The sequence below is a fragment of the Pyxicephalus adspersus genome, chromosome 12 (assembly GCF_032062135.1).
Source record: "Pyxicephalus adspersus chromosome 12, UCB_Pads_2.0, whole genome shotgun sequence".
Lineage (NCBI taxonomy): Eukaryota > Metazoa > Chordata > Amphibia > Anura > Pyxicephalidae > Pyxicephalus > Pyxicephalus adspersus.
Window position 1 is genome coordinate 42,719,293 of NC_092869.1, and position 16,561 is coordinate 42,735,853.

At 44.9% G+C, this 16,561-nt stretch overlaps 2 protein-coding genes across 4 annotated transcripts in view; both read left to right on the forward strand.

Annotated features, from left to right (window-relative positions):
* TTLL5 (tubulin tyrosine ligase like 5) overlaps positions 1-12,360 on the forward strand; it is a 13,035-nt gene extending 675 nt beyond the window's left edge. The window contains exons 2-31 of one of the 3 annotated variants that reach the window (XM_072429044.1): positions 323-429; positions 560-642; positions 1,015-1,121; positions 1,555-1,685; positions 1,837-1,919; positions 2,796-2,865; positions 2,976-3,060; positions 4,613-4,714; positions 5,121-5,212; positions 5,354-5,461; positions 5,535-5,616; positions 5,982-6,043; positions 6,131-6,210; positions 6,292-6,384; positions 6,491-6,582; positions 6,661-6,723; positions 6,805-6,923; positions 7,685-7,862; positions 7,946-8,054; positions 8,124-8,270; positions 8,559-8,650; positions 8,913-9,019; positions 9,136-9,225; positions 9,347-9,646; positions 9,864-10,030; positions 10,396-10,520; positions 11,092-11,221; positions 11,786-11,868; positions 11,950-12,014; positions 12,094-12,360. In XM_072429044.1, coding sequence (XP_072285145.1) covers positions 323-429; positions 560-642; positions 1,015-1,121; positions 1,555-1,685; positions 1,837-1,919; positions 2,796-2,865; positions 2,976-3,060; positions 4,613-4,714; positions 5,121-5,212; positions 5,354-5,461; positions 5,535-5,616; positions 5,982-6,043; positions 6,131-6,210; positions 6,292-6,384; positions 6,491-6,582; positions 6,661-6,723; positions 6,805-6,923; positions 7,685-7,862; positions 7,946-8,054; positions 8,124-8,270; positions 8,559-8,650; positions 8,913-9,019; positions 9,136-9,225; positions 9,347-9,646; positions 9,864-10,030; positions 10,396-10,520; positions 11,092-11,221; positions 11,786-11,868; positions 11,950-12,014; positions 12,094-12,197 — 3,256 coding nt within the window. In that variant the 3' untranslated portion in view covers positions 12,198-12,360. The other 2 variants (XM_072429045.1, XM_072429046.1) reach the window with 2 other exon arrangements.
* Positions 12,361-13,596: 1,236 nt separating this feature from the next.
* IFT43 (intraflagellar transport 43) overlaps positions 13,597-16,561 on the forward strand; it is a 5,207-nt gene continuing 2,242 nt past the window's right edge. Inside the window, exons 1-4 of the mRNA XM_072428432.1 lie at positions 13,597-13,769; positions 15,466-15,549; positions 15,873-15,931; positions 16,048-16,080. Of these exons, the coding sequence (XP_072284533.1) occupies positions 13,728-13,769; positions 15,466-15,549; positions 15,873-15,931; positions 16,048-16,080 (218 nt within the window). The 5' untranslated portion in view covers positions 13,597-13,727. The remainder of the gene's footprint in view (positions 13,770-15,465; positions 15,550-15,872; positions 15,932-16,047; positions 16,081-16,561) is intronic.

Here is a 16,561-nt window from a genome sequence, read left to right on the forward strand (position 1 = left end):
TCCCTTAGGGTTCCAGGGATTTGTCCCGGGCCCTCCCTTAGGGTTCCAGGGATTTGTCCCGGGTCCTCTCCTAGGGGCCGGGAGATTTTTCCCGTGTGTTTTCATTGACTTGTATGGGGGGGGGCATACTGCTACACAGATAGCCCAGTGCCATAATAAAGCTGCCTGGCATTGGTTGTTTTTAGGGAAGAAATATTGAAGCTTCTGACTTTCCTAATGAAGGTTGCAGCCCTGAGTCCTCCTTTTCCTCAGTCAGTCAGCGATTTCCCTATATTCCAAGTGTGGATGAGCGCCGGGTACTCATTTCTCTGTGTCTATCTAGGGATTCCCCCCGCCTCCTCTGGACTGGAGCATCGCGCAGAGTACCTATAATCGTCTTTCACCCGGAGGCCGTCCTAACCAAGGATCCGTCACTGCGCACGGTAGGAGGTAAGGATACTAGAGTGTCAGCTCCTGTGCATTCCTAGTCATTTGATGAGGGCCACACACTGGTTGATCACGTCTCAGATCTGTGAATCTTTTCTGTTTTTTTCTGACGTCTCTCACCTCTTTCTTGCAGAACGTTACCACCTGACCTTCAAGATGGTGCGTACAGACAGCCGACTAGTACGCAACATTCTGTCTGCTCATGGCTTTCAGGAGGTGAGACGGATCTTTTATTGTCCCTCCTAATAATATTGTTACTTTTGTATACATCCAACATATTATACAGCACAATGCTGGGAAGAAATTGTAGGTGGGTGTATTGTGACCCAACTTTACAATAACTACCCAAAAACAGCTGGTGGTCTCTGAAAAATGCTGGGTGGTGCGCCCAGCTAAAAGGGGCTGGGGAGAACATTCCAGCACTATACAAAGTCCAAAGTCATGCCACTAACATGCTCACAATCTAATCCCCCCCATAGTCATTAACCTAGTCCAAGGCCATTTTGGGGAGAAGCCCATTATCCTACCCGCATGTTTTTGTCCTCGCTGCGTAATATAAGGTTATAACTCTGTGCCATCATTTACCAGGTCAATGCCAACAGTAACGACTTTAACCTGATGTGGACAGGATCTCACATAAAGCCGCATCTTCTGCGAAATCTGACGAGCTTCCAGAGAGTCAACCACTTTCCAAGGTACATAAAGAAAGAATGGGAAATAATATGTGTGGACTATCCACAAGGATACCCAGGTATCAACCCAATGCCTGGAAAATCCCCAGATGCTTTCTGGTGGATAAACACTGATCACTGGTTTGACACTTCCAATGGGAGAATGCATTAAATGTAAAATCTAGGCCAGGTATTACAGATACAGAGAATACAGATTTGTGAGGGGCGGACAACATAAATATTATCTGCTAGGTTGTGGGGCTTCTGACCAATTTTTTATCAGGCTGGACAGTAAATGGAAAAGAAAAATAGAAGAATGTAGTAGAAAAATGGTGTCAATGGGCTAAGGTGTCCCCACTGCATGAATCTCATGCCGTCCCCATAGAGCCCCATTTTTTTTCACAATTCTGGTTATCCAGGCCAATGTAGTGTATCATCTTTTTTCTTTATTTTTCAGGTCTTACGAGCTGACCCGCAAGGATCGTCTGTATAAAAATGTGCAGCGTATGCAGCAAACGCATGGCGTAAGCAAGTTCAATCTCCTACCTCAGACCTATCTGCTCCCGGGAGAATACCAGGACTTCTGCAGTAAGTTTGACCCTCAATTCTGTGTTGTGAGCATTGGCACTGTTGGCACAAAACATCATACGGTGGGGCAGTAGTACTGTTCCCTGCTATACATGCAAATTTTAATATAAAAACACATGTAGAAATCTCCCATCTCTATTTCTTTCTTTAGATGCTTTTTCTAAGGACCGTGGCCCTTGGATTGTGAAGCCAGTGGCATCATCCCGAGGACGGGGAGTCTATCTAGTGAACTCTGTATGTCATCATAACTTGACTATCCTTTTATTGTGAGCCCTATTCTCCTGCTGTAGTCTATGGCCATGCATTTATCCTCTATTTTTCCTTCTGTTCTCTTCCTCTTATGGGAATTTATGTGTATAAGGCTAATTCTCTCCATTTTCAGTGTATGTCCCATGTTATGTTTATCCCTATGCTCCAGACTCCCCTCTTGAATCCTAATGTCCTATGTTGTGCACTGATTCCTATCATTTGCCTGTTTGTTTGCACCCCCTGCTGTGCACTGGCCCCTTCTTTCCCCTTTCTTAGTGTCCCACGTTATAGAACTGGCGTCAGTCTTTCTGCGTGTCCTTACCCCTTCTTTTCCCGTGTTGCCTCTCTCCTCTCCTGTTGTACATCCTATTCTGTATCATCTCAGTGTGCTCCCTATGTTATGTACTGACCTCCATCTCTATCCCCTGTACTTGTCTCTTATCTCAGTGTGCACACCATGGTTTATACTGATCCCTTTTCTCCCTCTCTCTGCCTTGTTTCAGTGTGCACAGCATGTTATGTATCAGATCTCACCTCTCTCCCTCTGTCTGTCTCTTTTGTGTTAATGTGGGCCCTGTGTTATGTACCATCCCCATCACTCTTCTTGCATATCTTTCTCCTCTGTCTCAGTATGCATCCTGTTTGTGTATTTGCCCTCTCTCTCTATCTCTTTTTTTCTGTATTTGCTTTATGTACTGGCCCTGTCCTTCCTTCTGTCTCAGTGTGCACCCGGTTGTATGTTTTGGCCCCTATTTAGCCGCAGTTGTTAGTGATTGGAGGATGGGATAATCTCAGATCTTGAAGTGTGCTCCTTTTTTGCCCTGCTGTGATATGACTCCTAGCTTTTTGTCTCCATTCCAGCCCTCACAGATCAGCCTGGAAGACAATATTCTGGTTTCTCGTTACATTAGTAACCCTCTACTCATAGATGGTAAGTGCTGAAGGAGTGCTGGTGAGGGGATGAGGGGGTAGTAAAAAGATGAGCAGCTGGGGATGAGGTATACGCCGACTGTCTCTCACTCTCTGTTTCCTGTTGTTTAGGATTTAAATTTGATGTCCGCCTGTATGTGCTCATCACCTCATACGATCCTCTAGTCATTTATCTGTATGAAGAAGGACTTACTAGGTAACTTTGTGCCTATGAACAGCAAACTGCCTTTTTTTCTTCTCTAAGGCCTCTTTACTACTAGAAGAAGGTGTGGTTTCAGTGCATTAATATTATATGGGTTCTAAATGACAGACCGGTTCAGACAGTGACACAGGAGAAGGAAAGGACCCTGCCCCGAAGAGCTTACAGTCTAGGAGGTGGGGAAGTATCACATAATAGGAGGGGGGATATGGAGTGGTGGGAAGTAGTGAGGGTTTAGGAGACAGAAGAAGACGGGTGGGTCAGTTTGAAAAGATGGGTTTTTAGGGCTCTTTTAAATGGGCAGAAAGTAGGAGCAAGCTGAATAGGACAAGGGAGACCATTCCGGAGAGTCGGGGCAGCTCTAGGAAACTCTGGAAGCCGTGCGTGTGATGAGGTTACGAGCGAGGAAGTGCATGATACACAGTACCTTCGTATTGTCTGCTGTGATGCTGACCCCATTCAGTACACTGAAACAGACAGAAATGCGTGCAGCAGTGTGCTGTAAAAACACACTGCAACACACAAGTTGGAACATCAGCTGTTACTCTCTATGCAATGTCTCATGTCCTTGCGTATTACACATGTGAAGCGCAGTGAACTGCTTTGCATTGCACTGCTCATAGTGGGATTAAGACCTTACATAGATCAGTGGTCTTTAACTCTGCTAATGGCACCCTTAAAAATTGATCACTGGGCCTTTATACTATTTCTCAGTAGCACATTGCATAAAAGTGTCTCTTGCAGTAAAACAATGGTCCTTATGCACTTGGGTCAAGTTGGGGGTTCCCACCCTGCACACCTAGCAATGGGGTGGGGGGTAGTCCACCATGGTACAAGTCTGAAGTTCACCTGTATTTGGGTCTGGAGGGTTACCCTGGGTACATACTGTAAGTTTTGTGGGACCACAAGTGTCAGGAAGGGTTAGAGAACGACACAAAATACTCAGGCACTGCTTCCATAAAAGTCAGCACTTTTTTGTATTAGATGCGTACAATGGTCCAACACGGCAACATGACTCGATTTACCCCAGGGAGTCCTAATGTCATATCTTCTAACTAGGATGAGTCAGGCATGGAGAAGTTGGCATTTCTTTACTTGTATCTAGAAAATGTCAGCATCAGCACTCTATTTTATTTAATTATACACTGATCTCAAGCAGTCAGATTGTTACATGACCATTGCTAATTTATATGATATTATATTTCATAGATTACCAGTTGCTTTCTTTCTTCTGATCTGTCAGGGCATCAACAGCCATAACTTTCTTCTTATCAGGTCACTCCGACCCCCAACAAGTGTGGGAAGGAGGACACAAGTTGTTCCCAAGGACACAGACTACAGAAATTCCCCTGTACATATACAATACATGTGTTCAGTATTCCATGGTTTTTTATTTAACCCAAATACTTTGCTAAAAAAAAAGAATAGCTTTTAGGTGGTTGTCTAGTGGTAGCACCCAAAAACCTCGCTATTCCTGCTACATCTGCCCAGAGAGTTCTCTATAATGCATGTTTGTGTATTGATCGTGACTTTGCACTTTGTAACCCAGGTTTGCCACAGTTCGCTATGACCGCACATCCAAGAACATCAAAAATCAGTTCATGCACCTAACCAACTACAGTGTAAACAAGAAGAGCGGGGACTATGTCAGGTATCTGAGATCGTACTATATGCTAGACACATACATGCTACATGCAGCACGCATACATACATACATACAAATATACATACATACATCACACATACATGCACACTACATACATACATCATACATACATACTATTTACATCATACATCCATCCTACATACATCACACATGAACACTACATACTACATACATCACACATACATGCACACTACATACATACATCATACATACATACTATTTACATCATACATCCATCCTACATACATCACACATGAACACTACATACTACATACAGAACCCATACATCACACATACATGTAATGTATTATATACATGTACAGTATATAATAGTCAGTCAGTACACATTTTTTATCTATCTCTCCATTGACTCGCCTGTCTCTTCCTTTAGCTGTGACGACCCAGAAGTGGAGGATTATGGGAATAAATGGAGTATGAGTGCAATGCTTCGATACCTAAAGCAGGAAGGCACAGACACAGCAGGTGCTCCCCCTTGCCCTGACTCCTTTCCTCCATTGCCCCTCATGTGTTCTTACCCCTCCATCGATTCTCAGATGTCTCCAGCCCTCACCTTCATGCGTCATGTGACCAATCTGGCCCTAATTCTGGATGTCTTTTTTGCAGGCCTCATGTCTCAAGTGGAGGATTTAATCATTAAAACCATTCTCTCCGGGGAACTTCCCATTGCCGCTGCTTGTAAATCTTTCCTCTCCAACAGAGCAAACTGCTTTGGTGAGTGTGCGCCGTACCCTTGGATTCTAATCTCCAGTGGTTACTATTATCGCTAACTCTTATGTTTCTACAGAGCTGTATGGATTTGATGTACTGATTGACAGCAATATGAAGCCTTGGCTTTTAGAAGTCAATCTATCTCCATCATTGGCCTGGTGAGTACTGGTGATGGTGCAGTGCCCCCTGATGGTGAGTGTGAGCCCCTGTATAATAATACCTTGGTGTTAGTTCAGTACCTCAAATTGGCAAGTGTAAGCCTCTGTATATTATTACCCTGGTGATGGTATAGTGCCCCCTGCTGGTGAGTATAAGCCCCTGTAAAAATGACCCTTGTGTTGGCACAGTACTCCAACTGCATATGAGTGTGAGCCTCTGTGTAATATTACCCTGGTGGTACTACAGTGCCCCCTGCTGGTGAGTGTGAGCTCTGTGTAATATTACCCTGGTGATGACACAGTGCCCTCTGCTGGTGAGCCTATTTTTAGCACTGCTGTTAATCAATTCCTTACTGTACCTGCAGTGATGCTCCTCTGGATTTGAAGGTGAAGGCCTCTATGATTTCAGACATGCTGACGCTGGTTGGTGAGTATACCATGGTGGGTTTATTGTCAGTGTTGGAGGGTGTGATGGATAACAATGTGTATGTTTATAACAGTACTGATTTTGCAGGGCTGGAGTGTCAGGACCCTCTGCAGAGGCCAGGCCGTGGAGGAGTCATGATGTATGACAAGCGAGTCCACAAAGCACTGGTGAGTCATGGGGGTCCAAATAACCCAAAATATGGTAAGTAATCAACATACTATATATAAAAAAAATCATTGTTCTCACAGAAACAGCGCCCTTTATCTGCCAGTGACATTGACATGGGGCTGCAGACTGGGAGCAGAGACAAGGTCGGGACTCTAGGTCTTTCTACTGAGGAGGTAAGTACTGTCTAGCTATGTCATCCTTCACCCACCTGTCATGTCTGCTATACATAATACTGAGAAGCGGAACTGCAATAAGTAAATAGCCATTTTGTGCCTCCAGGTGAAAATACTACGCAGAGTTCAGGAAGAAGCAGCAAGGAGGGGAGGTTTTGTTCGTATTTTCCCCAGGCATGACACATGGTCACTGTATGGGTGAGTGTGCTCATATTTCCTGTTTGTATATGTGTCATCCTGGTGTGGTGTTTATATAACTTTCTCCACTTGGCACAGGTCATTCCTAGAACATAAAACATCGATGAATTACATGCTGGCCACTCATCTCTTTCCAGGCAGGTTAGTACAAACCTGGCATTTTTGGCTTTGCCTCCATGTACTCTGACATGCACAGTATAACTTCTACCCTCTCTCCTGCAGAATGGTCTCTGATCACAGCTGTGACACGAGACCCAAGTTGCACGCTGCCTTGTATGAGCGCAAATTGCTTTCACTACAGATGCGCAAGGCAAGGAAACGTGGGCTGGTTCGCCGGGCAGGTATGTAAAGAGGCAGGGACCTATGAACTGTCCAACATGCAGAAGAGATTTTAGGAGTATCACTTCCCCAAGAAATTAAATCTGACAGCCAAGGTCTCCGGGATTCACTCAGTGTCACATACAGTGATTAAGTATCATAGGCTCCTCCCCTGCAGTTAAAAGTTTACCTAAATACCAATAGCTCCTCCTCAGTAGTTCAAATTGAGACTCATAGGCCTTGCCCGTGCCGTTACATTTCAGATTGGTTATCACAGGCTCCTCCACTGCAGTTATTAAATGTGGGTATCACAGGCTCCTCGCCTGCAGTTCATATTTAAATTGGGTATCACAGGCTCCTCCCCTGCAGTTCATATTTAAATTGGGTATCACAGGCTCCTCCCCTGCCGTTCATATTAAATTGGGTATCACAGGCTCCTCCTTTGCAGTTCATATTTAAATTGGGTATCACAGGCTCTTCCCCTGCCATTCTGAATCAAATTGTGTAAATGGCTCCTCCCTTGGAGTTCATATTTAAATGGAGTATCATAGGCTCCTCCCCTTCCGTTCATATTTTAGTAAAATATTACAATTGCCTCCCTTGCAGTTCTTGTCCAGGTTTTTCATCAAAAGCTCCTTCTTTGGAGTTCTTATTTAGATTTAAGATGCACTAGTCTCTTTCCCTTATTGAATAGTGAGTTTGTGTTGCACAGTAATGACTTAGCACAGGCTCCTACCCTACGCCTTGTGGTTGTATGCCTTTTGATCCTTTGTGTTTATAACAGGGGTGTCACATCCTCCAGAAAGCTCCACAACTGAGCAGGAGGAGGGAGATGAAAGTGAGGAAGAAGAATTAGAAGAGATGCCCGATCCTCCATCTCTAGAACCGCAGACTATGGTTCCACCCTCTCCCCCTCCTCGGGTAAACATCCTGGAGATCCTACAGAGGGGGGAAAATTTGAGGTGTGTTTACCCATACCATGGAAAATTATGGTGTCTGTAGAATTGGTGTCTATCTTCCCACACCAATAATGATCTGTTTACAGTAAGGTTCAGGCTCGTTGGGCTTTCTCCACTTACCTGCAGCGGGTGCAGACCCGCCTCCAAAGTCAGCAAGATCCAGAGAAGCCATACCCTAAGGAGGAGGAGCAGATGGTGAGTGACCAGACCCGTACAGTATAGAACATTTCTGTGCCAGTGTCTGACTCATGTCTCATGTTGCAGGAGTTGGTGATGAGGTTTCTGCAACGTGCAGCCAGTAATTTGCAGCGGTCTGTGTGTCTGATGCTGCCCAGCCGCTCTGTACCACTTCAGGAGAGGCGCCAACTGCTGGCCAATCAACTAGCTGACTTCATTTCCCTGTACAACCAGGTGACCCATAATCTCCCACTATGTCCTGTTCTTTGTACCCAGAATCCTCCACTGTGCCCTGTCCTGTGTACCCAGAATCCTCCACTGTGCCCTGTACCTAGTTCTATGTTTCCAGAATTTTCTCTGCTACCCTCTAGCCTTTATTTACATTTTTATGCAGATTTCGCCACTTTTTGTCCTATGTTTTACAGCATGGAACCTCTATACTGCTTTTCTTTGTTTGGACAGATCTGTGTCCCACGTCATGCTCCTTGTCACTTATGTCACTCCTATTTTTCCCTGTTGTAGGAAACGCAGGAGATGAGCTCCACAGACTCTCCAGATGTTGCAGGTAAAGGCGTGGACCCTTCGGATTTTCAAGCTTTCATATCCGGAGCCAGGTACTAATTATTGGCTTAATGTGATCACTTTGAGCCTCAGTCCTGTAGACCTGCATGAAATCAGAAGTTATGCCATGTCACCATGCATGCTCTCAGGAATTGTTCTATTGGTTATCTCTGAGGTTGTGCCTTGTGACCATGCATGCTCCCATAGATTGTTTCATGTCACCTTGTATTCTTTCTGAGGTAGTGCAATGTCAGCATGCATGTATCCCAGAGATTGTTCCATGCATTCTCCCTGAGGTTGTGTGTTGTCTTTCAGTGAGCGTGACTTGGAGGAAGTTCTCACTTTTTATACACACAAGAATAAATCTGCCAGTGTGTTCCTGGGCAACCCAGCTAGTGTGCCAAGAAAAGGGCTGCAGCCAGGTAAATGAGGGGGTTCTAGCATGATGCGACAAGTAGGATTGTATTTGTTTTGTAGAGGTGAAGAGATAATTTCCTCTATAGACGAAGTCACCTCTTACGGCGTGTCTCCTCTGCAGGCACTGTGGGTGGAGTGATGGACAGAAAACAAGAAAATGGGGATTTGAGTATCCATCAGAAGATGAGCAGTCATTCCAGGAGTGTCCCAGGTGAGCTTTACTATTATCCTAGTTAACAAGATCATTATATTTTCTTGAGTGTCAGTCACACCTTTAACTACCCAGCACCCCCCTCACTTAAATTTCCTGTTTCTCTCTCCCTTTTGATTAGGAACCAGGCTCTCAGAGACTGCTGATATCTCTGCTGCCAGCCTTCCTGTGACCAATGTCTTATCAGATGGCAGTGGTACTCAACTGGCCAGGTCCCCGTCACTTCAGCACCAGTCTGGTTCCCCCTCCACAGGAAGCCGGATGCACACATCCTCTAAATCAGGCCACTCTACAAATACTGGCACCTGGGTCCAGCCTGTACCACGTTCCCAAACCTGTACCCTTGGAGCCTTCACCTCCTTTCAGAGTGCTGCCCAAATTTACAGCCAGAGACTGAGCAGGCCAAGCTCATCCCGACCAGGTATGTAGCCCACCTGTGTGCTAGAACCTCACTAGTACCTAAGGATAGAAATTTGTTGCCTGCTCATAAACTGTTTTTTATCCGCTCCCTGTAAAGCATTACACAGCCATATTGTACTTTTACTGCACCATTGTATCACCAGGATGTTTTGTTTTGTTTTTACCATATTTTCCATTTCCTCCTTTCTGATATGCCAGTTCTCTTGTTTTTGGTGTAGCTAGTGCCCAAACAAGTGCTCTACGGATGCGTTGTAATTCTGCAGGATCAGTGAAAGGAGTTGAAGACCCCTATAATGTGGGAGCAGTGACAGCATCATTGCAGCGGTTGGCAGAGAAACAAGCAGGCCGAAACAACCTCACTCAGCTAAGACTGTTTACTCAGCAGGTAAGTACACACCACATAAGCTCGCACATCCTCCCTTCCATCACCCTGAAATCCACAGGATCACACAACATGCCTTCCACCTCTTCTTGAGGAGGACTCATCATCCCCTCTCCCACCCTGCACTCCACAGGAGCACAACAAACATTCTTTCCTCCACCTACAAAATGCTGAGTAAGTGGCAAGGAGATTGGTCCTGCAGACATTTGACTTTATTTGCTGTGAATTGTAGATCAGTTGATTTTTTTTCTATTTTACCAGGTTGGCTACAGCCCTGCAAAAAAAACTCTTTGACTTCTGAAATGATTACATGCTATTTGTGCAATCCTTCATCCTGAATTCCTCATTAATAGAAATCTTTCTCTCAGCTCACCAACCTGAACATTGGAAGCAGAGCCCTTAGCGCAGGTGGGATTCGTCTTGGTTCAGCCTCCCGTCCCCTCTCTGGCACTACAGTCCACACAGCCACTGAGCACTCCACCCCTGCAGCCAGGTAAATACCATCTAGGCAATTCCACAACAACAGACCCACTGACACAATCTGAATTTCTGATTTACCACCCAGAGCACTCCATACTGCCAGGGATACAACAATCAGAATATCACCTAATCTCAAAGACTCAACAACCCAGATCCTACTCTGATCCCAGGGGCACAGCACCTCGGATCCCACTGTGATCCCAGGTGGCACGGCATCCTGGATCCCACTCTAATCCCAGGGGCACGGCACCCCGGATCCCACTCTGGTCCCAGGGGTACAGCACCCCAGAACCCACTCTGATTCCAGTGGCATGGCGCTCTGGATCACACTCTGATCCCAGTGGCATGGCACTCTGGATCACACTCTGATCCCAGTGGCACGGCACTCTGGATCACACTCTGCACCCAGGGGCACGGCGCTCTGGTTCGCAATCTGATCCCAGGGGCACGGCACACCCTATTCTCCTTTTTTCCACTTCAGTTCTGGATGAAATTGCAACAAATCTCCGAGAAACGATGCATCGGTACACTGTGCATGCAGTTTACATGTCACACAATTTATGACACTGCAATGTCTGTTTCAGGGATGCCACAAAATGGGCGCGACTGGAATGGGACTCAGAGGTGGAGACCAGCACCTGCCCTCACCTACCAGGAACAGCTCCAGCCCCAATCCATCAGTCCCCAGCAGGGCAGAATCAAGGTGGGGATCAGGTAAGAAGAAACATGACGCCAGGATCCTTGTCATAAATATTTGCTTTATAACCATACCACTCTATGTCATTTTGGCAGGATTATGATGTCATTATAATGTCAGAGGTCAGCTTTTCTTTGTTATTTCCAATATAAGGAAACTTTGTTAGAGGGAATGTCTGATTCCCTGTTTTATCAATAGAGCCCTAAAAGTTTGTATCTTCATATTAGCTGGTTGTAAGATCTCCTCTCTAATGTCCATTCTGACTGTGCTGGTTCAGGGCAGCTTGGTGTTCTGTGACCCGTGGGGGGTGAAGGCCACAATTCCACTGACAGCAAGTCAAAACAGGGAACGGGCAGCCAGGCGGACACAAAGCTCAGCCGTATAACTAAAGGTTGGCATTGTTTTCCTCCTGTGCTTCTGTACTCCCTACACTGCATATTATGTTGGTGTTATATCAATCCTGTTTGTTAATATTAATACAAGCTATAAAGTCATGTGGTGTGATGGGTAGAGTGTTCGGTGCTTCCCATCTGTCTGTCATCCCTCAGTGTGCATTATAATTTATATTCACATGCTCTCAGTCTCCAGGTCTCCTGCAGCCAGTTCCTCCATCCAATCAGAAGACGTGTGTGGCCCGGAAGTTGTCTGCCACTCGCATTGTCCGGTGGGTAGTGAGGTCAGTCTCATTTAGCTGGCATGTGTAGTTATTATTCTATTCCACTCATGGGCATTGTTTCCTCTGCAGGGTGTCAGAAGGACAGAACATGGCAGGACCTGGGCTCAGCACTGACACACGAATGCTCTCACAAGGTAAGTAATCCAGCAGTTTTCTCTGTTCCTGGATGACCCCCAACCATCATCTTTACCCTTACTGACTTATCTTTTCCAGAGCCACCTCAGGTTATTTTTGCCCAATCCAGGCCACCGGTAGCCCCTGCCAGGATGTGGGGCAGAGCCCAGCGGAGGAGAGATCCAGCTGTGTGCCCAACGTGACTCATTGCTGTGTGCAGGGACATCAACTGAGGGTTGACATTAACAGAGACCTTCCAGACATCTATAGCTGCAGGGCCAGCTGATACCATACATTGTGATTGCTTTAGATGATGTAAATATTATTTTGTATTATACAGAGGAAATAAATTATATTTTATGTCTATGTTGTGTTCCCAAACAATTTTGCTGAATGGTGCAATAAGACTGGGGCTGGGATAACTGACAAGAAGGGACTGTACAGGGTGATGGAGGAGGGGCTGGTTGGGGTAAAGGGGGGGTGGGTGGAGGAGGGTCTGTCGGGTAAGAGGGGGCGATGGAGCAGGGTCTGTCGGGTGGGAGGGGCAATGGAGGATGGTCAATTGGTGATTAATCATGGTATGGTGGGAAGACATCACAGGAGGGACTGTTGGGGTATTGGACTAAGATTAGGGCCCATGAATTGACGATGACTGGGATGGTTCAAATAAACAGATGTATCCAAAAATTGTGTCATAACAAAGCCCAATCACAGCAGATTGGCACCAAGCTTTGGGGGGAGGATATGTGTATATGTTTGTGTGTGGGGAATAATACCACAATTACCTTGCACCATGTGTATTCTGGGAAAAGTTCTGGTGGATATGGTGTTTGGATGAAGAAACATTCAGATCCTGCCACACAGGGCTCAATAGAGGAATAATGGCCGCCAGAGGTCACTATATCAATCATTGTTCTAAGGGTAATATCATCCACCATGATGAATGAGGCCATCTCCAGCTGACCCCCTGAGCCCTAACAGCATATGGGGTATTACCATGTTGGGGTGCCAGCTAGTGCTCTCTAGCTTTGGGTGGAGTCATTTTGCTCTCATGAAGAAGATATCATGAAAACCTGGGACCCCCCACACATATAATGCTGTCCAGAGAACATTGAGCCAGTCCCATCTGTCTCTGTACAGAGGAGCTGACACTCTATTGTCCCCCCCACAGTCACACACTATAAATATACATTTATATAGTTCTGACATAAACCACAGTGCTGTACAGAGAACACTGAGCCAGTCCCATCAGTCTCTGTACAGAGGAGATGACACTCTAATGCCCCCCCACAGTCACACACTATTATATACATTTATATAGCTCTGACGTATACCATAGTGCTGTACAGAGGAGCTGACAAGCTATTATTATACGTATTTTATCGCTCTGACATATATCGCAAAGCTGTATAGAGGAGCTGACATTCTAATATACATTTATGTACCGCACTGCTCGTTCGCTATATTGGCCAAGCTGAACTTTCTCATGGGGCCACTAGGGGGAGTAGCCGGACTTCTGACAATTAGAGAAGGGGCAAGTCTAATTAGTGATAACTTCCTTAAATGGCTGCCATAGTGGGTGGGGTTTTCAGGAGTTATCCTAGAAGGCCCGCCCTTTCTAGGCACTAAACCCAAATAAAGGAGGCGTTGCCTGATAATGTGGTTTCCGCAGCTGTAGAGAGCGGCCTGGTTACTATGGAGATCAGCGAGTGACTACCGAGAGCAGCCGGAATATGGAGGATGTGCTGGAGCTGGGGGAGAGCCGGAGAACCGGGGCAAGTATATAGGGAGACCTACCTTATATACAGAGACCCCCGATATATACCCTTATATACAGAGACACCCCCATATATATATACCCTTATTTACAGAGACCCCCCTCCATATATATATACCCTTATAGAAGCTAACAAATGTACTCAAGATAGCTCCTTTACATTAATGCAAATGGTTAGAATATGCCACATCCCTTTCAATCTAACATTGCAAGACGCTTTGTTTTGGCTGGGTCATTGGACTTGGGACTTCTAAAGCATATAATATTTTTTTTAACACCTCAAACAAAATATTTAGAAATAGTCCAATGATTTATTAATTTATAATTCATAAAACATCACAAAAATCCAAAAGTTGGTACATATTAAATCCAGAGGTTAGTACATAATGAATAGGCTAATGATATATCAACGTGTTTCTCATAACAAAGTCTGCTTCATCAGGAGTTCATTAGCTGCTACCAATAGAGATGTCAATTTTCTGGATAAATGAGTCACAGGATCCATCAATGCAGCTGTCCTAATAATGCAATCGTTTCCAAACTAGTAATTTTCTATATTCATACGTATTCCAATGTTAAGTGGACGATTTGTTTTACCCCTGTCCTATTAGGAGTTTGGTTCCAGGATAAAGAGCCCCCCCAATATATATACTCTTATATACAGAGCCCCCCATATATACCCTTATATACAGAGACCCCCCCATATAAACCCTATATACAGAGCCCCACCTTATATACAGAGAGCCCCCAATATATATACCCTTAAATACCGAGACCCCCCCAATATATATACTCTTATATACAGAGCCCCCCTATATATACTCTTATATACAGAGACCCCCCAATATATATACCCTTATTTACAGAGACCCCTCATATATATATATATACCCTTATAGAAGCTAACAAATGTACTCAAGATTTAGATTAATGCAAATGGTTAAAATATGCCACATCCCTTTCAATCTAACATTGCAGGACGCTTTGTTTTTGCATTGGCCTTGGGACTTTTAAAGCATATAATATTTTTTTGAACACCTTAAACAATATATTTATAAATAATCCAATGATTTATTAATTTATAATTCATAAAACTTGGTTAATAACATCACAAAAATCCAAAAGTTGGTACATATTAAATCCAGAGGTTAGTACATAATGAATAGGCTAATGATATATAGACGCGTTTCTCAGAACAAAGTCTGCTTCATCAGGAGTTCATTAGCTGCTATCAATAGAGATGTATATTTTCTGTATACATGACAGGATCCATCAATGCAGGTGTCCTATTAATGCTAAAAAGTGGACGATTTGTTTTACCCCTGTCCTATTAGGATTTTGGTTCCAGGATAAGTTTGTCCCACCCTTACATTTATATTTCCTTTATATTATTATTATTATTATTATTAATAATATCACTAAACAGGATTTGTATAGCACCAACATATTATGCAGCGCTGTATATAGTACTGTATACAAAGTACCTCCCCCCCATATCCAGCCTGTACTGCCCAATCATATACCTGGAGTCTGATGACATCATAGTCCCATGATGTGACCATCATTTACTCCTGGCACAATTATTCTTATTATCTTGTATTTATATAGCGGTGACATATTACACAGCGCTGTACAAAGCTATTGGTATGTGATATAGGGGGATGTGTATGACCTGAGTGTTATCATTTCTCCAGGGCGCCAGGATGGGACGTCGTGCTCGAGCTGCTCAAGACATCCAGGATGATGGGGACACTTCCCGGAGCTCATCCACAAGAGAGGTGCACTGAGGGTGACCCCCAAAACAACAAATCTGCTGCTCCTGTCCGATATTATTCAGCAAATTCCAATGAAGGGACACCTAGAGGGAGGGGTGGGGGGTGTATTCAGGGAGAATAGACACCAAAGGTTTCATAGCTCTACAGAGCAGGGATGGAGTAATATACAAGGGCATCTGTACAAGAAAGGAATTTAGGGGTGGGGTGGTGCTTAGGTCTGTGGACATAGCATTGAGTATTTAAGGATCATGCTATTTCTGCCTCCTGCATGGTATACTGTTGTTTTGTTTTGGAATTTTCCGATTCTCTTGATTTTTATGTTTTAGGGTCCCCCAAAACCCCTGCGACAAGGAGGGTGGGCAGATGACTCCTCGGGGACCTCCAAGTAAGTATTTGCCTGTAAGTACAGGAAAAGGTGCAGCCTGCACCACGGATAGGTCACATGATGTCACTTCTCTGACATACACAGATGGATAAAGAAATGATATATTTTCATTGCAGGCTGGGAAAGCGAGGTGCAGAGGACATGGAAGAGTAAGTGACACCACCTATAGCTGTAGAGATGTACAATGGTAGAATATGGACATTCAACCATCAATACAAATATTCCTCTATTACCCCAATATTTCCACCATTGGATTGGTCAGGCATATTCCATGTTACATTAATCATACTGACAAGTCACCCCGCACACATCTGTAGCGTATGGGGGGAGCAGGGACACATCACCTGTGTCCATTGTGACATTGGGACACGTCATCCCCCACACACGTCTGTAGTGTATGGGGGGAGCAGGGACACATCACCCCGCGCACATCTGTAGTGTATAGGGGGAGCAGGGACACGTCACCTGGACCACATCTGTAGTGTATAGGGGGAGCAGGGACACATCACTCCGCACACATCTGTAGTGTATAGGAGGAGCAGGGACACGTCACCCCCTCACACATCTGTAGTGTATAGGGGGAGCAGGGACACGTCACCCCCTCACACATCTGTAGTGTATAGGGGGAGC